The sequence below is a fragment of the Myodes glareolus genome, chromosome 18 (assembly GCF_982192425.1).
Source record: "Myodes glareolus chromosome 18, mMyoGla1.1, whole genome shotgun sequence".
In the NCBI taxonomy this organism is placed as follows: Eukaryota; Metazoa; Chordata; class Mammalia; order Rodentia; family Cricetidae; genus Myodes; species Myodes glareolus.
Genome location: NC_142043.1, coordinates 48021008 through 48039367, shown reverse-complemented (window position 1 = coordinate 48039367; position 18360 = coordinate 48021008). Strand labels below are relative to the sequence as shown.

Here is an 18360-nt window from a genome sequence, read left to right as displayed (position 1 = left end):
CAAAATTAAAGATAAAGACATCTCGTGAGGGTAGAGTTTAACAGTAAAACGATTGCCTAGCGTACATGAAGCTCCAGGTTCAGTCCGGTGTTAGGGGTAGGGGATACAATGTGAGGACCCAGAACTAGGACATGGGGACAGTAAAGGGTCTCAGAGTCCTAAATATGACTTTGAACCGAGGAAGTAGCAGAGAGTCGTGAGGCCATGGGCACCTTTAGGATCGCAGTGGTTTATCTTCACCAGGAAACAAGGATGGACACAGACTGGGCTCAGGAGCCCAAGAGCCCCCGTGTCTTTTATCTGTGGGCAGTGGAGACCGGGACGTTGGAAGCCTCATTATCTAACTCATGTGCTGGGAGACTTGGAGACACCAGTAGGGAGGGCCTGGCGTGGAGGAAGAGTGGGAGTCGCTCTCGCCTCTGTTGGAGAAGGGAAGGCAGGGCGGTCCTGTGAGAGTCTGAGCAGATAAAGCAGCACAGGTCAGGCGGGAGCCCCAGTGGGGGTCCGTGTCTGGGCTCTGGCCTTCTCTTCCCCAGCATCACCTTCAGCACCACTGAGGCAGGCAACAGCAGGTTGGCAGAGCCCTGCTGCATCTTCATACTGAGGTGCCCTGTGGGGTGCAGAGCGTGAGAAAAGAGCTATCTCCTAGACAGTTGGGTTGAAGTCTTGACTCCCCTTTTTTTTAGCCCCCCTTTATCACTGGCTGTCATCTCCTGACCCGTTTCATGATGGTGTGAGTGCCTTCCTGGCGCCCCCAGCTCCTGTAGAGCTGATGGTTGCGGGAGAAAGGAAAGTAAAGAGGGTCGGAGCTGAGACGGTACAGCTCTGCCCATGAACCCCAGAAAAGCCACAGCATGCGTGTGGCCAGGCAATATCAGAAAGGGGCTTGGAAAAATGAACGATAGCTCACAAGCCCCACGAGCTTGGGAAGAGGAGGCCCTGGGTAAAAGCAGAGAGAAGCACATGTCTGACCCAGCATGGGCACCATGTAGGCAAACCTGCTGGGGATGGAAAGGTCTGTGGAAGGTAAGTAGCCACATGGCTGCTCTTGCCAGAGGCTGACTCCAAGCCCAGCATCGTTGAGGCAGAAGCATCCTCAGCTGCAGATCTAGTTCAAGGGCATCTCCATGACTAGGTTTAGTGTGTGTGTGTGTGTGTGTTCTTGTTCATTTCAACCCCCCATCCTCCTCTTCGTCTCTCTCTTTCTCCTCTACACTTATGACTCGAGTCTTCCTGCAAGATGGTGTCACGGAACTGGGGGAAGTGGTCCATTTGGTTGCGGCCATGGCAGGGTCCCCTGAACTCGTGGGGGTTGGATGCTCAAGCTTATGGGCCATAATGCTGAGTCTGATCCTTTTCTGGTTTCTCTTTCCAGGGAGAACGGGGCATGCCAGGAATGCCCGGCAAGCATGGAGCCAAGGTACCCATCCCTTCCTATGCATATTCCCTCCAAAACTCTGGGAATCTTAGTTCCTTCTTGGATCCCTTCCTTCTCACAAACTGTTTGGAAAACAGGGTCCGCACTCCCTCAACCACCCCCCTTCCTATATCTTTCTTTCCTAACATGAGTGAGGCTAGTGTGATGTGGCTCTGGTTGCCTCAGCTATCAGTTCTTGTATGGTCCTCAGATCCAAAGAAAACAAGAACCCCAACATCCTCCTCTTGGGCATGATGATGATGATGTATACAGTATTCTATCTGCACATCAGAAGAGGGCACCAGATCTCATTACAGATGGTTGTGAGCCACCATATGTTTGCTGGGAATTGAACTTAGGACCACTGGAAGAGCAGTCAGTGCACTAAACCTCTGAGCCATCTCTTCAACTCTCTTGGGCTTTTCTAAGTGGAACTTTAAACAACATTGTCACCTCCAAGTGTGTGGCCTTGGGGAAATAGGAAAATGAATTTTGTGAACCAGGTGTGGTGGTACACACACGTGATCCAGCACTTCGGAGGTGGAGCTAGGAGAATTAGGAGTTCAGGACCAGCCTGGGATGAATATCCAGTTCAGGGCCATCCTGTGCTACATGTCTCAAAAAGAGCTTACTGTCCAACTGCACATAAATAGAGTGGTGCATGCCTATATGGCACTGGGAAGAGGGACTGGGGGTCCTGTGAGCTTGCCGATCAGCCCGTCTAGACGACCAGTGAGTGCCAGGTTCAGTGAGAGAGCCTGCCTCAAAAAATAAGGCAGAGAGCAATAGAGGAATAGCCTGGCATTGACCTCTGGCCTCCACATGTGTTTACATATTTGCAGGTATATCCCTGCAAACACATGTGCATACACACGTACACAACACACAGAGGAAGGAATGGGGCTTGCTCCCAGTTCTTGAGGGCCAAGGTCTAGAAAGCTGTGAGTGAAATAGCCCCACTTATACAGAAGGGTGCACTCTGCTTTGGCGAAACCAGTGCCTTCCTATGGTGTTGCCTGGTAGTCTCCACCCTTTGGCCACAGGGACCTAGCCCAAGCTTCCCTGTCCCCACTGTACATCCCAGTGAAGTCCCGGTAGTTCGGCAAATGGACAGCCCATATTCCATCCTCAAGTGCGCTCTTGGGGTGCCAAACTCAGTATGTCACATTCTCCCACACTCGGGCATTGCTGGTTGTCAGTCAGCAGAAACGCACAGGCTGGAAGGCCAGGCAGAGCTGTTTAGCTCGCTGCCTCTGAACTCAGAGACCCTCATGCCTATTTTTTTTTTTCTCTACCAGGGGGCTCCTGGGATCGCCGTGGCTGGGATGAAGGTTGGTAGACACTGTCGCTCTATGTATTAGGGGCAGAGTATGATGAGACCACAGAGCTGGGGTGCAGGGGTTTAGCAGCATGGCAGTGGGACCCAGGGGAGAAGAGAGGTTTCAGCCAGGTCTCCAGCCTCCATCCAGGGCCTCCTTAGTTTGCCACTGAGAGAAGCCAAATCTTTCCCAAACTCAGAACCAGCTCCCACGGGCTTCCAAAGCCTACAAGAGAAGAGCCAACATCTTTTCTCTGAACCCTTAACTAAGCCAGTGGGTACCATGGAGGTACCCAATGGTACCCAATCTTGATCTTTGCAGCAGCTCTGCTCACTAGGGGTCACCACTCCACCCTTCCTTCTGGGATGCTCCTAACCTGCCCATCCTTCTAGGGTGGCAGTTCTCTCTCTTTTTTTCTTTTTTTGTTTATTTTTAAAACAGTCTTTTCTCATTTTACATGCCAACCCCAGTTTCCTCTCCCTCCCCCACTCCCACTCCCCCATTTTCCACCCACCCCCATCTATTCCTCAGAGAGGATAAGGCTTCCCATAGGGAGTCAACAAAGTCTAGCACTTACTTGAGGCAGGATCAAGGCCTTCTCTCCTATATCTAGGCTGAGCAAGGAGTCCCTCCGAAGATGCTTCAAAAAGCCAGTTCAAGCACTAGGAATAAACCCTGGTCCCACTGCCAGTGGCTCTACAGACTGCCCCAGCCACACATCTGTCATCCACATTCAGAGGGCCTAGTTTGATCCTATGCAAGTTCCCTCACTCAGTCTGGAGTCAATGAGCTACCATTACCTCGGGTTGGTTGTTTCTGTGGGTGTCCCCATCATGGTCTTGACCCCTATGCTCATATTATCCCTCCTCCCTCTCTTTGGCTGGACTCTGGGAGCTCAGCCCAGTGCTAACTGAATCTCTGCATCTGCTTCCATCACTTGACAGATGAAGTTCCTAAGTTGACAAGGTAGTAATCAATCTGATTACAGGGAAGGCCAGTTCAGGTACCCTCTCCACTATTGCTTAGGGTCTTAGCTGGGGTCATCCTTGTCAATCCCTGGGAATTTCCCTAGTGCCAGGTTTCTTGCTAGACCCATAATGACCACCTCAATCAAGATCTCTTTCCTTGCTCTCCCTCTCTGACCTTCCCCCATCTCAGACATCCCATTCCCTCATGTTCTCCTCCCCACATCCCTTCTCTTCCCCTCCCCTTCTGCCCTCCCTTCCCCCTCCACAGACACTCCCAATTTTCTCAGGAGTTCTTGTCTATTTCCCCTTACCAAGGGGATCCATATATGTCATTCTTAGGGTTCTCCTTGTTACCTAGCTTTTCTGGGGTCATGGACTATAGGCTGGTTATCTTTTGCTTTATACCTAATATCCACTTATGACTAAGTATATACTATGTTTGTCTTTCTTGATCTGGGTTACCTCACTCAGGATGTTTTTTTCTAGTTCCATCTATTTACCTGCAAATTTTTACCACTGAGTAATACTCCATTGTGTAAATGTACATTTTCTTTACCCATTCTTTGGTTGAGGGGTATCTAGATTGTTTCCAGGTTCTGGCTATTTCAAATAATGCTGCTATGAACATAGTTGATTAAATGTCCTTGTGGTATGAGTGTGCATACTTTGGGTATATGCCCAAGAGTGGTATTGCTGGGTCTTGAGGTAGGTTGATTCCAGTTTTCTGAGAAACCGCCATACTAATTTTCAAAGTGGCTGTACAAGTTTGCACCCCCACCAGCAATGGAGGAGTGCTCCCCTCACTCCGTATCCTCTCCAGCATAAACTATCATCAGTATTTTTGATCTTAGCCATCTGACTAGTGTAAGATGGTATCTCAGAGTCATTTTGATTTGCATTCCCCTGATGGCTAAGGATGTTGAGTGTTTTCTTAAGTGTCTTTCGGCCATTTTGTTGAGAATTCTCTGTTCAGATCTGTACCCCATTTTTCAGTTGAATTATTTATATTTTTTTGATTTTTTTATCTCTGTTTGATGTGGGGTTGGTGAAGATTCTTTCCCATTTACTTGACTGCCATTTTGTCTTGTTGACTGTGTCCTTGGCGATTCTCAACCTGTGGATAGTGACCCCTTTGTGGGTCTTATGGCCCTTTCACAGGGGTCGCCTAAGACCATCAGGAAACAGAGATATACATTATGATTCATAACAGTAGCAACATTACAGTTGTGAAGTAGCAACAAAAATTACTTTATGGTTGGGGGGGTCACCACAACGTGACGAACTGCATTAAAGGTATGAAGCATTAGGAAGGTTGACAACCACTGATCCAGGGGAAAATGAGACCCTCGGGAGCGGCCTCCCAGAAGGCTTTTATCCTGGAGTTTACCCTGAGCAGAGGAAGTGCCCCTCCCTCTAAGCAGAGAGCCCTTGTTCCCCCTTTGACTCTCTCTCTTCACTGAGTCTTTTTGTTTCCACACAGGGCGAGCCTGGGACTCCAGGAGCCAAGGTATTGACGAAAAGGGAATCCTGCAGAGCATAGAAAAATGAGATTGACTGTGGGGTGAGGCTGGCAGGGACCACCAATCTGCTTCTGGCCCCCTGAGGCCCAGCCAGGGTGTATGTGAGCAGATTGCAAGGAGAGGAGTCTCCTCTTTCCTAGCCCTGTCTGCATGTGTGGCAGCTGCTGGGGGGGGAGGGGAAGGGCATGGAAGCCATGATATGCTATCCCCTGCACTTCACCTGGTGTCTCATCTTATCTGGAACAATAACATGTTCATGTAGCATGACAGAAAAGTCCAATGAACTTGAAAATCATTGTGTTAAAAAAATCTTCCGTGGAGTCAGGCCAGGTGCACAGGCCTAGAATCTTGCCTCCATGGGAGGCTGAGGCAGGAAGGTCCCAAACTCATTGAGCACACTCAAACTTGGCAAGACTTTTGGTCAAGGGAAGGATAAAAGAGGAGTAGGGATAGTGGATGTGTGCATATCTGGCATGCAGAAGGCCTGGGGGGGGAGCGCTGCTCAATGCGCTCTGGAAAATCCTGAAAAGCCAATGCAGTATGCAGTCCCCATGTATTTATCTGAACACCTCTTGTTTATAGGGAACCTGGGGATAGTTGTCTGGAAACCCTGACCTCTGGTTCCACCCCATCCTCCCCTCACCACCATGACCTTTTATCAATGGCTTTCTCTTATCACTGAGAGGTGCAAGAAAGCTCGCGTCCCAGATGGGCTGGGAAAGACGGCACAGAGTAGCTACTATGCTGCGTAGGGATGGTGTGGATGAAGGGGGTGTGGCATGGACCAGCCAACCTGGGGACACAAACACTTCCAGAAGTCCTTGGCTACCAGTGAAAGGCCAGGGGGCAAGGACCCTACCTCGTCATCTTGTTGCCAAGCATTTCTGTAGATAGAATATGTGTCTTTTGCTCTAGCTATTGGGAGTGCCAGGCTAAAACCCACCCCAGGGACAGCCCAGACAAGTGGGGAGCTAGTCAGGCCTTCCTTTTCCCCACTCTCAGTTTTCCTTACTAGGCTCCTGCCTGGCTCTCTACCTCCTTTCCTGCCTCCATACCCTGTTACCAGGCAGCCTGTACCCAAGGGCAAGCTGCAGGGATATGACACCTACAAACTCAGTGTGCCATCTTAACTGGCTCCAGCTGGAAAGATCATTAAGACTGTGGCCCCAGAGTCCCCCAGATCATATTCTTGTATACAGGAATGGCATTACCACACTGCACTGTGGAGACAAGAATTCTAATGCCGACCTGCATCAATTCCCTGCTGGTTGTTGGTGGGGCGACATTTCCATTGGGCACTGCTCTGGAGTGAACTACGCCCCTCAAAATTCATATGCTGAAGCCCAGAGCCCCCAGGTGTCTGCACTAGAAGATAGGGGTTTTAGGGGATAATAAAGATTAACTGAGGTCACAAGGATGGGACCCTAACCTGATGGCACTGGTGGACTTACCAGAAGATAGTCTTCCTCTTTGCCAAGTGAGAACAGACAGAAGACAGCCATCTATGAGCCAGGAGAGACTGTCCCTTCTCCCTCACACAGGCACCCAGACAGCAGTTGGGCATGATAAGAGATTAGATCTCTGCTATCTCAACCACTCAGGCACGGTGTTTTGTTACGACACCGTGCTGACTCATACGGACACTGTGGAGGCACATGAAGACGGTACCCTAAGAGGCAGGCCACGCGAGACCTGGAGGAGACTGGCTCTGCCGTGAGCTCAGTGAGGGGCAACCCTAAGTCACCTATTTCATGGGGCAGACTGGCTCCACCTATGAAATGAGGCTTGGATTCCAGTAGCCCTATAGGACTCAGCGATTTGTGCCATGGGGACAGATAGCTGAGGTCTTTAACGCTGAACAGAGCTGAAGCAGGGAATCTTGAATCAACAATCCACAGACCCAAATGAATCAACAGCAGAACTTAAGGCCTCTCAGCCCTGAAGGCAGAAGCCCAAGGGCAGGTGGGAGGGGAGTACATTCTGAAGCCTTTTACTCTGGAGTGATTTAGGACAGTTTTCATGACCCCTCAGCTTGCAGAAGCCTCACCTCGTCTTCTTCCATTTTCACAAATCAGCTGTGTGTCTATGTCTGTGTGTCTGTCTGTCTCTCTCCAGACTTCCCCATCCAGTAATGTAATGGGAAAATGGGGTCCTATCTCCTCCAGTGTTATCCCCTTTATATTTGATCTTAACTGATCTTCAATGACCCTATTTCCAACACAGGTCATTTTCTGAAGTACTAGAGGTTAGGACTTCCACACCAAACTTTACTGGAACACAATTTAGTCCATGACACAAGCTTCTCAAAAAGGACATTCTGGCCTATGGGTTCTGTCGAGAGGCAGGAGAAGGCAGGCAGAAAAGACAGGGGCTAGTGCGGGGGGGGGGGGGCGGGGGGGACAAGGGGACAGACATAAAGACAACAGCACAGTGAATACAAGGGGGAATTTTCCAAGCTCTGACTTTCCAAACTGCTCTCCTCTCTCTTCCAGGGGCTCCCAGGAGAAGGGGGCTCAACAGTGAACTGTGCCCAGGGTCTCTGCTCCATCCTGAGAATTCTAAGAGCCAGGCTCACATAGGAACAGAGCAGAGATGTCAGCCATTGCCTGTCTGAAGAGCAGGAATAAGTCAGGATGGAGGTCCAACAGGAAGCAGAGGCCAAGGAGGGACTGATAGACAAGAGCCAGGGGAGCCACAAGGGAGGCAGAGGCAGGCGTATCTCTGTGAGTCTGAGGCCAGCCTGGTCTAGTTTTCAGGATAGCCAGAGCTACACAGAGAAACCATATCTTGAAAACAAAACAAGAAGAGCTAGGGAAGCAGTACTCTAAGACAGAAGGGCACTGCCTCCCCAGACATCCTGAAGAAGCTGTTCTCAGTCTGCCTCAATCTCCCTCTCTCTCTTCTCCCCTCTCTCCCCCTCTCCCTCTCCAGGGAGAAAAAGGTGATGCAGGCAATGCCATTGGAGGAGGCAGGGGGGAGCCTGGCCCCCCAGGGCTCCCTGGGCCCCCTGGGCCAAAGGTGAGTCTTCGCTGGTGTCTGTGTCAATAGAGATGTGGAGCCCCAAAGAGGAGCAGGTAGATAGCAACAGGAGGGCAAGGTGAAGCATGTGTGGTTACTGCCTTCCCAGCATCCTAGAGACACAGCTCCAGCCTAACTCAGCAGGAGCTGTGACTTTGGCAGAGGCAGCACCACCACCACCCCATGCTCTCGGACCTGGGGTCATAGGTCATGAGGTTGTCACAGTTTGGGTCTCAATAGGGACTTGGAGATGCCTGGCCACCGTGTCTATGGCTTCTGATATAAGGGAGGAGAGTTAGAAAGCTGTGTCCACAAACTCGGGTCCACTTTCCAGGGCCACTAAAGGAAGTACTAGAGTGGCCTCTGCCTTCATGTCTCTCCTGACACAGCCCAGCCTGAACTCAGGGGATCTCTACCCTGATCCCCAAGGCCTCCGTGTCCCCTTCTGTTGCCCAGGCAGGCAGGACCTGGTGTAGTGTGTCTTTCCAACAGACCTCTCCATCTCCAGTGTCTGGAGTGGCTGCCCAATGTGTCCTCACCCTCTTTCTCTGCTTCCCAGGGAGAAGCTGGTGCTGATGGCCAGGCTGGACCCCCAGGGCAGCAAGGAGACAAGGTAGAGTCCCCCACAGTCAGGAACAACATGATGAGGATGGCTAGGGCTGTTCAAACACAACTCAGGAAATCAACCCTCCCTAGTCTGACTTGATGCCAGTGCTGACCCTGGGCTAGCCAGCTATGGTTCCTGATTCCATCTCGTGGCTGGAATCTCAGAGAAGCAGCCGCTGAGACAATGGGCATGCAAAAGCCTGCCTGGAGAATGGGACGCTTCAGCTAGAGAATGAGTCTGAACCCTGGCTCATAGTAGCTTCCCTAGCCACAAATCTAGATGGAGAACTCCTTCCTCTCTGGTTCTCCCTGCCTCTCTCACAGGCCCATAATAACCAAAATGCTGAGGTGGGAGGGACACAGAGGCCTGTTCCTCAAAGGGCCAGAATTCAAGTTCTCTTTATCTTTGACTTTGTGTTTTGCCTTCAAAGGTCATGGGAAAACTAGATGTGTGATTTGCCCTTTGCTTGACACCCCTGTTCCATCTATTCCACGTTACGTAGTCCTATTTCCATTAGGAACAGCCCCCAGCCCCTGGCCCACTCTAGGACATCAGTATCCCTCTAGCTGTGACATCCCTGAACTCTGTTTTTGCCCTGTGGTTCCCTCTGTCCCAGGGAGAGAGGTCCCTAAAAAATGTTGCATGGGCTCATTGAGGCCATCACTGGACACCAGAAAATGGAACCGGTACAGAAGGGAAGTCAGAGGAAGCAAAGGGCTAGAAACGCACCACCAAGGTTGTGGTTTAGGGAACTGGAAAAAGGTGGCCAAAGGGACAGAGGAGAATCTCTAACAACATAGGGCAGAAAAGAAGGGACATCATTAAGTGCAAAAGGAGTAGGACACCAGGTAATTCAAACTCAGAGGAAGAAAGTGCGGGCAATGTTAGGGATGTTTCTGGAAGGGAGCAGAGTCCGCACTGAAGCATGCAGGGAAGTTTGTTCTGTTGGTCTGAGCCAAGATGAATGGTCTGCCTGGCCCCTCTGTGACCCCTGAAGTGTAGCTCACTCGAGGACATCAATGTTCAGTCTTATCAACCGTCTCACTCATTTGTCTGCCACAGGGGCAACCAGGAGCAGCTGGGGTGCAGGGACCAGCTGGCCCCAAGGTATGTTCATCCGCCTGAAGTTGTAGCATGAAGGGACTTGACCCTGAACTCATGGAGAGGTGGGAAGGGAACCGTGCGCTGTCCCTAGGAGGGGCATCTGCTTAGCCATGGTGGCTAGACTCATCCATCTCTGGACCTGTATAGCTCAAGCACACACTGCTCGTTTTTTCCACAAAGCCTCGAGTACCCTGGCAAACAGTCCCGGATGCTCTATGCCACCCCGTGTCCAGGCAGCTACAGGGACCGCCAGGCAGCTACAGGGTAGCTACAAGCAGCTACCATAGGCTGCAGGCTCTCAGGCCCCTCCTGTCCCAGGCTCTGACCGAGAACTCCTCTGCCTTCTAGGGCTCCAAGGGTGAACCCGGGAAGGGAGAGATGGTGGATTACAATGGAAACATCAACGAGGCGCTTCAGGTGAGTGGCCTCCACTCTAGAGGCTGGGGATCTCCAAGTCCGAGTGGAGGTCTTAGCCCAACTGGTTAAAACTTGGCTCTGGCCAAGCAGAGAGCCATTGGGAGTCCCCTTCTTCCCATAAAATGCCACCCCTCAGTGCTCTGGGGGCTTATGACTCATGGGCACCCCCTTCACCTGGTAGGAGCTGCCACTACCTCTCTGAAACACAGTGTTCTGGCAGTTTCATCCTGTTTCAAGTTCATGAGCCCCCATCTTTTAAATAGGTGCCCCTATCTTGACACATTCATTCCTGGCTGGCTCATGGTGGCAGTAAGTGGAAGAGCTGTCCCATGTGCTGAAGGGTTTTTAGCGCATTTCAACCCACTAGACTGGCGGCCCCCCATCTTTAATCGGGACCAGGCAGTTCCAGAGCTCCAGTGTGTGAGGCTGTGTGGAGGTGTGGGAGTCTTTGTCAGAACCACGGGGTCAGCTGCCTGCTGAGCTTCAAGGAAGTGCTTTGCCAGCCTCTGCTCTGGGTTCTGGGAGAAAAAGAAAGGGCAGGGGAAGCCCCTGCAGGAATTAGGAGGAAAAGGGGGTGCTATGTCCTTCTTGCCTTCAATTAAGAGATCACACCCCACAGTAAGCGGGTCTAGTCCACCCGGGACAGCATTGAGATTTTGAGAGCCCCTATCTGGATGTTTCCCATCCAAATGACAACTCTTTGTGATGTGTGGGGGTGGCACAGCCCCAAGAGCCCATCTGCGAGGTCTTCCTCCGCCCCGTGCCTTCAGAGGGACTGCAGAGGAGGGCTGGCAGCTGGAGTCTGTTGTTCTTCAGCTAAATGGACTGTGTTTTTTCCCCCCTCAGGAGATCAGGACTCTGGCCTTGATGGTAAGTCACGGGAGCTCCTCCCTGGTTTTCCCTCAGGCGCTGGGTTGGGCATGAAGAGTGCAGTCTAGAGCTCTGACCTCCAGAAGGCACGGGCTGAGCTTCTGGGCCATGCCAGGCAGAGGGTGCAGCAAACCTGGAAAGGGAAGGGAACTGTGTGTCCCTCTATCAGGGCTCCTGGTGGTGACAGTTCCTCATCTACACAGTGGTTCACACAGGAACACTGTGAGCTCTGGATGGTATTTACAACATCTCTGGGGCACAGTTTCTCTCTCTCTCTCTCTCTCTCTCTCTCTCTCTCTCTCTCTCTCTCTCTGTGGAAAATGAGTAGCAGCTGTCTATGCAGTTTCAGTATCTGTGCCTGGAAAAACCCTGCAATTCCATGCTGGGTTCCACATGTGCCAACCAGCGGCAGACTCAAGGGAAACATTTGTAGTTATGACAACTGTCACCAACTCCAGCCTCCACAGTGGAGAAGGAAAGGTGCCCCAAGGTTCCAGAAGTGTGGGAGTCTCTGTTCCTCTAATATTTGGGAACGACGCAGCAGGATGACACACAAGGTGGCTCGCATCTATAGTCCTAGGACTTGGGAGGCGGAGACAGGAGGGTCACCCCAAGTTCAAGGCCAGCCTGGTCTATGTAGCGAATACTGACCCAGCTGTAGCCACTGACGAGACCTTGTCTCAGACAAACTCTATTTCCAGGGAAACCTCATTCCTGGACACTGGTACAAACCACAAGGCTCCAGAACCAATGAACTTCATATGGGAACATTAAAATATGTTATTTTAAAAGGCCATTGGAGGTATGGGGAATGGCTCAGTTGGTAACATGCTTGCTGGACTTTTGAACATGAAGATCCAAGTTTTATCATTAGAACCCACATAAAAAGCCAAGCATTGGGTCCGGGAGATAGCTCAGCAGGTGAAGCTGTATACTGTTCATACCTGTACATACCTGGTGACATGAATGTCATCCAGGGAAAAAAAGAACCAGCTCCCACGAGGTTGTCCCCTGACCTCCACATTTGGGCTGTAGCTTGTGTGTGCATGTGTGAGGACACACACACACACCCCTGAGGAAATGTTACATTTGAAAGTGACTGACCCCTGTAAACCACATGGAGCCCTCTGGTAACAGCCACCCCTTTCTGCTTTAAAGTTCTTCCTTTCCTTCCTAGGGTCCTCCTGGTCTTCCTGGACAAACAGGCCCACCTGGACCTCCGGGGAGTCCAGGTCAAAGGGTAAGACTTGCCCCGTTGAGGGGTGGGGATTGGGGAGGTGGGGACTGGGCAGGTGGGGGGGCAGAATGAGGTGTTTAAAATGCTGGAAGGGTAACACATTCTGAGCACATGATCATGGGGCCTCCCCATGTTCTGTGACCCTCCCGCCTTCCCAGGATCACCACACTTGCCTGTCATTCCTCTCTGTATCTTAGACCCTACCACTCACTCCATTTCCCTCACTCCCAGCCTCAAGCTCTGCCATTCTTCCCTGGTAGTTAGTCTTTGGTCTTGTGCTTCAGAGAACCCCCTCAGATACAGTGGGTCCTGGAACATACCCCTGGTCACAGCCACCAGACCCAGGTTACCCCTTTCCAGATCTCAACCTCCCTCCCTCAGTGCCTTTGCCATTATTCTCATCCTCTGCCAACCCTTTCGTCTGCTTTCTGGAAGAAACCTTGTGTTTTCTCCCTGCCTCTGAGAGCCTGCCCTCCTCCAGGTACCCTTCTCCAGGGAGTCACTGCAGATGCATCCAGCAGAGTTAGCTGCCTCTCTCCTCGGCTCCTTCCCACATCATCTTACCACATCCTTCCTGCCCCCAGCCTAAATGAGGAAGGGTGTGAGATTGCTGTGAAGTGGATAGGAACTCCCTGTAGACAGTGAGGACAGGAGGTTTGGGCTATGATGACCAGGAGCTTTGAGACGTTCAGGGCTCTCAGAGACAGCCGTGTGACACAGTGGCTACAACATGGGTCACAGGATGCTCAGCTCCCCTCACCACCATACTTTGAGATCCTGAGCATAGGCCTTCCAGGAGCTATGGGGGCAGGGGCAGGGTATCAAGGAGGTGAGCATTAGCGTCTCTACTCTAAACTGTTTCTGTCGCCCCTGCTGCAGGGGGAGATTGGTCTGCCAGGCCCTCCAGGACATGATGGGGACAAGGTAAGCAACACTGTCTACAGCAAGAATTCTGCAAGTGGTTCTCACCCAGGGAGTGTGGGCAGGAGAGCTCAGGAGCCGGCCCAAACAGGGAAAGTTAGGAGGGTCAGGAAGAGGGGTTCCAGCTCTACCTGGCAGAGCCAGCCTGGGGATCTCTATGAGCTCCCACTCAGTGCCAGTGACCCCAGCCTTTGACCACCATGCCTTTTCTGATCTCTCCCTCCCTCCTTTCTCAGTTAATATCCCTAAGAAGTGTCATTAATATTTCTATAGGGACCTCGAGGAAAACCAGGAGATATGGGGCCCGCTGGCCCTCAAGGACCCCCAGGAAAGGATGGGCCTCCGGGAATGAAGGGAGAGACCGGACCCCCAGGGAGCCCCGGGGAGAAAGGGGAGACAGGACAAGCAGGCCCCCAGGTAAGTGTCTGGACAGCAGGCACCCTGCATGCACCACCTCCAGCCTGACCTGGGCTCTGCATGCTGCCAGCTGCTCCCGCGTTCAGAGAACCAAGATTTACTTTATTGCCACTCACTTTATGAAGGCTGGTATCCTGTAGTGTCCCCACGCAGGAGAGCTGAGTCCTGTACCAACCTCAACTGTGTCCTTGGGGAAGTCACTGAATCTTGCATATCCTCAGTTTTCCATCTCTAAGATGGGAATAACAATGCCTTTCCTGGAACCCCCATGGACTGTTGAAAAAGACACAGGCAGGGCTGTGAGCCTGCTTCTCCAGAAGCATGTGGAAGCTGTACATCAGAAGAGTTTGCATGAATGGGAAGGGACCCTCCCCGCCCCGCCTAGTCCAGCTAGGCTGCTGACTTAGCTGAGGAGCTTTCTCTGGACCTCAGTAGTAGCATCCGTGAAATGGCACCACCCTTGGCCACCCACCCTTGGAGGAAGGGAATCACGCATGCATGCATGCCACAGATGGGCACGTTTGCTCAGCATGATGGCTCTGAGCTTCACTGACAGAGATCTTTGTCGATCTGTAGGGTCTAGACGGCCCAACTGGGGAGAAAGGAGAACCAGGTGACGAAGGGAGGCCCGGAGCGACAGGATTACCTGGGCCCATCGGGCTCCCAGGATTCACAGTAAGGCGAGAGGACCGGGTGTCAAGGGTGTCCACAGGCAGCTGCAGATGAGGGCACATGAACAAGGGGCTCCTCACCGGGCCAGCCACCTAAGAGTGCCTGTCACCATGCCAGGCTGTGGTAGCCTAGGCCTATCAGCTGGCTTGGAGTCCCGATTGGACCCAAACAGAGTTTTAGCTTCTTCAGTACACAATGTGGTAGCTTCTGTCTTCAGGCGCTACTTAGCCCACTTAGGGTGCTGAACTCGTACATGGAATTCTGCTCTTAGAACTAGAAAGATACAGGTAAGTCCCTGGGGTGTACAGGACAGTCAGCCTAGCTGAATCATTGAGCCCCGGGTCCCCCAAAAGGGGGTGTGGACGAAGCAAGCAAACAAACAAGACAGGCACCTGGGGGACATTTGAGGTTGACTTCCTGACTCCACACACCCATACACAAACACACAAAAAAGTAAAAGAGCCTCAGAGGTCAGATGGACCCTGAAGGTGAACATCTACCCAGCAGGGCCAGGCAGGTAGGTAGAGGACTCACAGCTTCTCAGCATGACGATTTCCAAGATGGAAGCTGAGCTCCTGGACTTGATGTGGTCTCTTCTCAGTCCGCCTCCCCCACTGGCTCCCCCGAGGCTCTGGGACCTGAGCTGTTCACTGTCTGTCGGTGTACCCTAAGCCATCACAACAGCAGCTCTGAAAATACTACGGCTCTGTCAGTATGTCTGTTCTGCGGCTCAGGAGCCGAGGCCTGTCGTCGCTGAGTTCCCCAGCCAGGGTCTCCGAGGCCGCAGTCACATCGCTGGCCGTCTGTGTCCTTACCCGGAGCCTGTGGTCCTCTTCCTAGCCACTAGCTGTTGACAAGATCTGATCCCTTCCCATAGTAGAACTGAGTCCCCCAGTTCCTGCATGCCACCTACAGGTCCCAGCCACGTGTCTCTCCCCATGGTGGACAGTTCACCTCACAATGGCTTATTGAAGGTCACCAGGAGGACTTTTCTAGAATCTAGAACTACCAAGACAGAGTCATGTGCACACATGTGTCTATGTGTGCATACATATCTATAACGTGTCTTAGCATGTGTTACATTTTCGTATGTATAACACATGTATGTGGTGGTGTGTAAAATAGTCACAGGGGTGTCAGGCATCATGAGGCCACATTCCCTCTTCCAAGACTGAAAAGCAAGCCACAGTTCCACCCTGCAGTGTGTCTGCCGCAGGAACCACACACAGGACCAGCCCTGCTCCCAGAGCTGGAGTCTCAGACCCTTAAAGATGATGATTGCCTCAGGGTCGTCTTGGTCCTTGGTCCTGTGGGCTGGCTACCAGTACACCTCCCCAGGGACAGCCTAGCTCTTGTAGCTTATGACAGATGTGAGGGTGGGCCTGTGACCAAACTCCTGGATAGCAGCTCTCACACTGGGATGTTTTTGTGCCCACAGGGAGAGAAAGGAGAAGCTGGGGAGAAAGGTGACCCAGGAGCAGAGGTAGGTGGACCCTGCTCTTCCTTCTGTGTAATGCCTGACAAAGGGCCTCACTAGAAATACCAGTTTTTCTCCAAGTTGCTTAGCGTCTCTGACCAGGGAAGGCCGGAAGCTGGGCAGCTGTCAGGTGCTGAGCTCCAAGGCAGCCCTGGTCATACACTAACCGATTCCCGCAGTGCCCAGAGAAGACCCTGAGGCTCCAGTAGGCATAGAAAAGTAGATAGAACCACCTGGCTGTGCCACAGAGATTGAACCATTCGGGAAGGTTCTGAACGGCCATGTAGGATGTCATCACAGAGTTTCAGAGGAATGCTTTCCCGAGAAGATTCTCTGAGAGGCAGAGAGGAAGGATACAGAACAAGCAATCAGTCTGGAAACGGGCTTTGCCAAAGATGGAGAGCGCTGTACATGTTTGTACAGGGGAGGCAGCGGAGATCCTGGGGATGGGAGAGAGTTTGGTAGGAAGGTCTGGGCAGTCCAGAAGCCTCCCGAGAGCAAAGCCAGAGACCACCAAGCGTCACGGTCCCCCACGAGGTCCCCTGGCCTGTCGCTCTTTAATGTCACCAGCCCCATCTGAATTCAGTGAGACAGACCCAAGTATGCTACCGCTGTTCCTTATTTAAGAATGGATTGCACCCTAAAGAAGCTAATCCTAAATTCTGGAAAAGCATTATACACACAAAAGTTCCCTTCCAGAAGTATTTCAAGCCAAAATTGAAAACAGACCGTGTTTCTAACAAGATGGAAAGAATTAAAATCCTTAGGCTGACAAGCTAGCGGTACTAGCTTCGTCCATGGTTGAGGGACGTCCTTGTGCCAACCGCCATTCTCGGCCCTGTCCAGGGAGACAGTGCCCTCCTGACCAAAGGCCAGTGTGTCATTGGGGAAGGGGGCTCATGGGGGAACACACCCCAAAATCAAAAAATCTGTTTCATATCAGCTATAAAAGACTAGAAAACCAATTTATATTTATGTATTCTTGTAAGCACAAAAACAAATACAACTATAGCTGTTACGTCCAGAAAGGGAGGGAAGATACTGGACAAAATATTAGCAATCTTCTCAGTTGATATGCTAGAAATGTATTATTTTTTCCTCCTTTCAGTTCTCTTTCATTTATAAACTATTTAATAAGTCTGTGTTACTTTTAAACTTTTTCTGTTGTTGTTTTTCAAGACAGGGTTTCTCTATGTAGCCCTGGCTGGCCTGGAACTCACTCTGTAGACCAGGTTGTCCTCAAACTCACAGAGACATGCCTGCCTCTGCCTCCCGAATGCATCATGCTCAGTGGGATTTGGGCTTCTACGAGCATTCTTATACTCAGATCCATATATTATTTATAATAAGACCAATAAGTGTGTGTGTGCACGCGTGTGTGTGTCTTCCCACATGCTAGCCAGATGCTCTGCCACTAAGCTACAGCCCCATCTGAGTGCCCCAGTTTCATGTCTGCTGCTGTAATAAAATACCCTGACAAAGAAAGCACCTTGGGGAGAAAGGGTTTAGTTAGCTGACCGTTCCAGATATGGTCCAATGATTGCAGGGACGTCGGGGTGGTGGAAGTTTAAGTCAGCTGGTCCCATCGTGTCTGTTGTCAAGAACAGACAGAAATGGATGCATGCTTGCTTGCTCACTCCCTCAGCTTCATTTCTCCACACATGCCGTTCAGGTAGCCCCAGCCTAGGGAATGATGCTGCCCACAGTGGGCTGGCTCTTCCCACATCCATCAGTTATTAATGTACCACAGACACGGCCACGGGTCAACCCAAAGTGAGACTCTTTCATGTTGTGTCAAGTTAACAAAACTAACCATCAAGCCAAACACAGGAAGCCTTTCAACGCGGTCTCCTTCACAAGGAGATTGCCACTGAGCAGAAGCACCCCAGTCCCAGAGACGCTGGTGTTTTCCTGTCCAGTCTGAGTCTCTCTCGCTGCATCTACCCTCAAAAGAAATACAACCAACTGTCCCTGGCCACCCGTGACAAACCTGGGGTGGAACTAGTCCTGAAGAATGATTCTCCAGTGGTATCTCAGCCTCCCCTGGCTTCAGATAACTAGTGTCTGCTCCCATAAACCAAGGATCTCAAACTCACATGTCTACAAGGTCCAGGAAACACATGAATGCCAAGAGGCCAGAGTTGAAGATGGCAGGGGATAGAGTCTGGGCAGATTGAAGATCATGCCCTATCTAGAAGACAGGGCTCTCATTTTTTTCCTGGGTAGTGGTTGCCATGCACAACATGGCATCAATCTGCTGCTAGCTAAGTGGTATTCCAGGGCAACCTGGAGGACCAAGGCGATGGAGACGTTTCTTGAAAATGGTTTGGGACTGACTCTATGTGAGACTAACAAACAGTTTGTCCTGGGTTCCTGTCCTGAGTCTCCTTTAGGAA

The 18360-nt window shown here is 51.4% G+C and overlaps 1 protein-coding gene across 1 annotated transcript in view; it reads left to right on the top strand.

The window, feature by feature from the left end:
- Positions 1–18360, top strand: part of Col13a1 (collagen type XIII alpha 1 chain) — a 123726-nt gene that overhangs the window by 85170 nt on the left and 20196 nt on the right. Inside the window, exons 16-28 of the mRNA XM_087898165.1 lie at positions 1376–1420; positions 2716–2748; positions 5185–5211; positions 8156–8242; positions 8802–8855; positions 9912–9956; positions 10302–10370; positions 11217–11240; positions 12418–12480; positions 13357–13401; positions 13672–13815; positions 14392–14490; positions 15926–15970. Coding sequence (XP_087754291.1) covers positions 1376–1420; positions 2716–2748; positions 5185–5211; positions 8156–8242; positions 8802–8855; positions 9912–9956; positions 10302–10370; positions 11217–11240; positions 12418–12480; positions 13357–13401; positions 13672–13815; positions 14392–14490; positions 15926–15970 — 780 coding nt within the window. The remainder of the gene's footprint in view (positions 1–1375; positions 1421–2715; positions 2749–5184; positions 5212–8155; positions 8243–8801; positions 8856–9911; positions 9957–10301; positions 10371–11216; positions 11241–12417; positions 12481–13356; positions 13402–13671; positions 13816–14391; positions 14491–15925; positions 15971–18360) is intronic.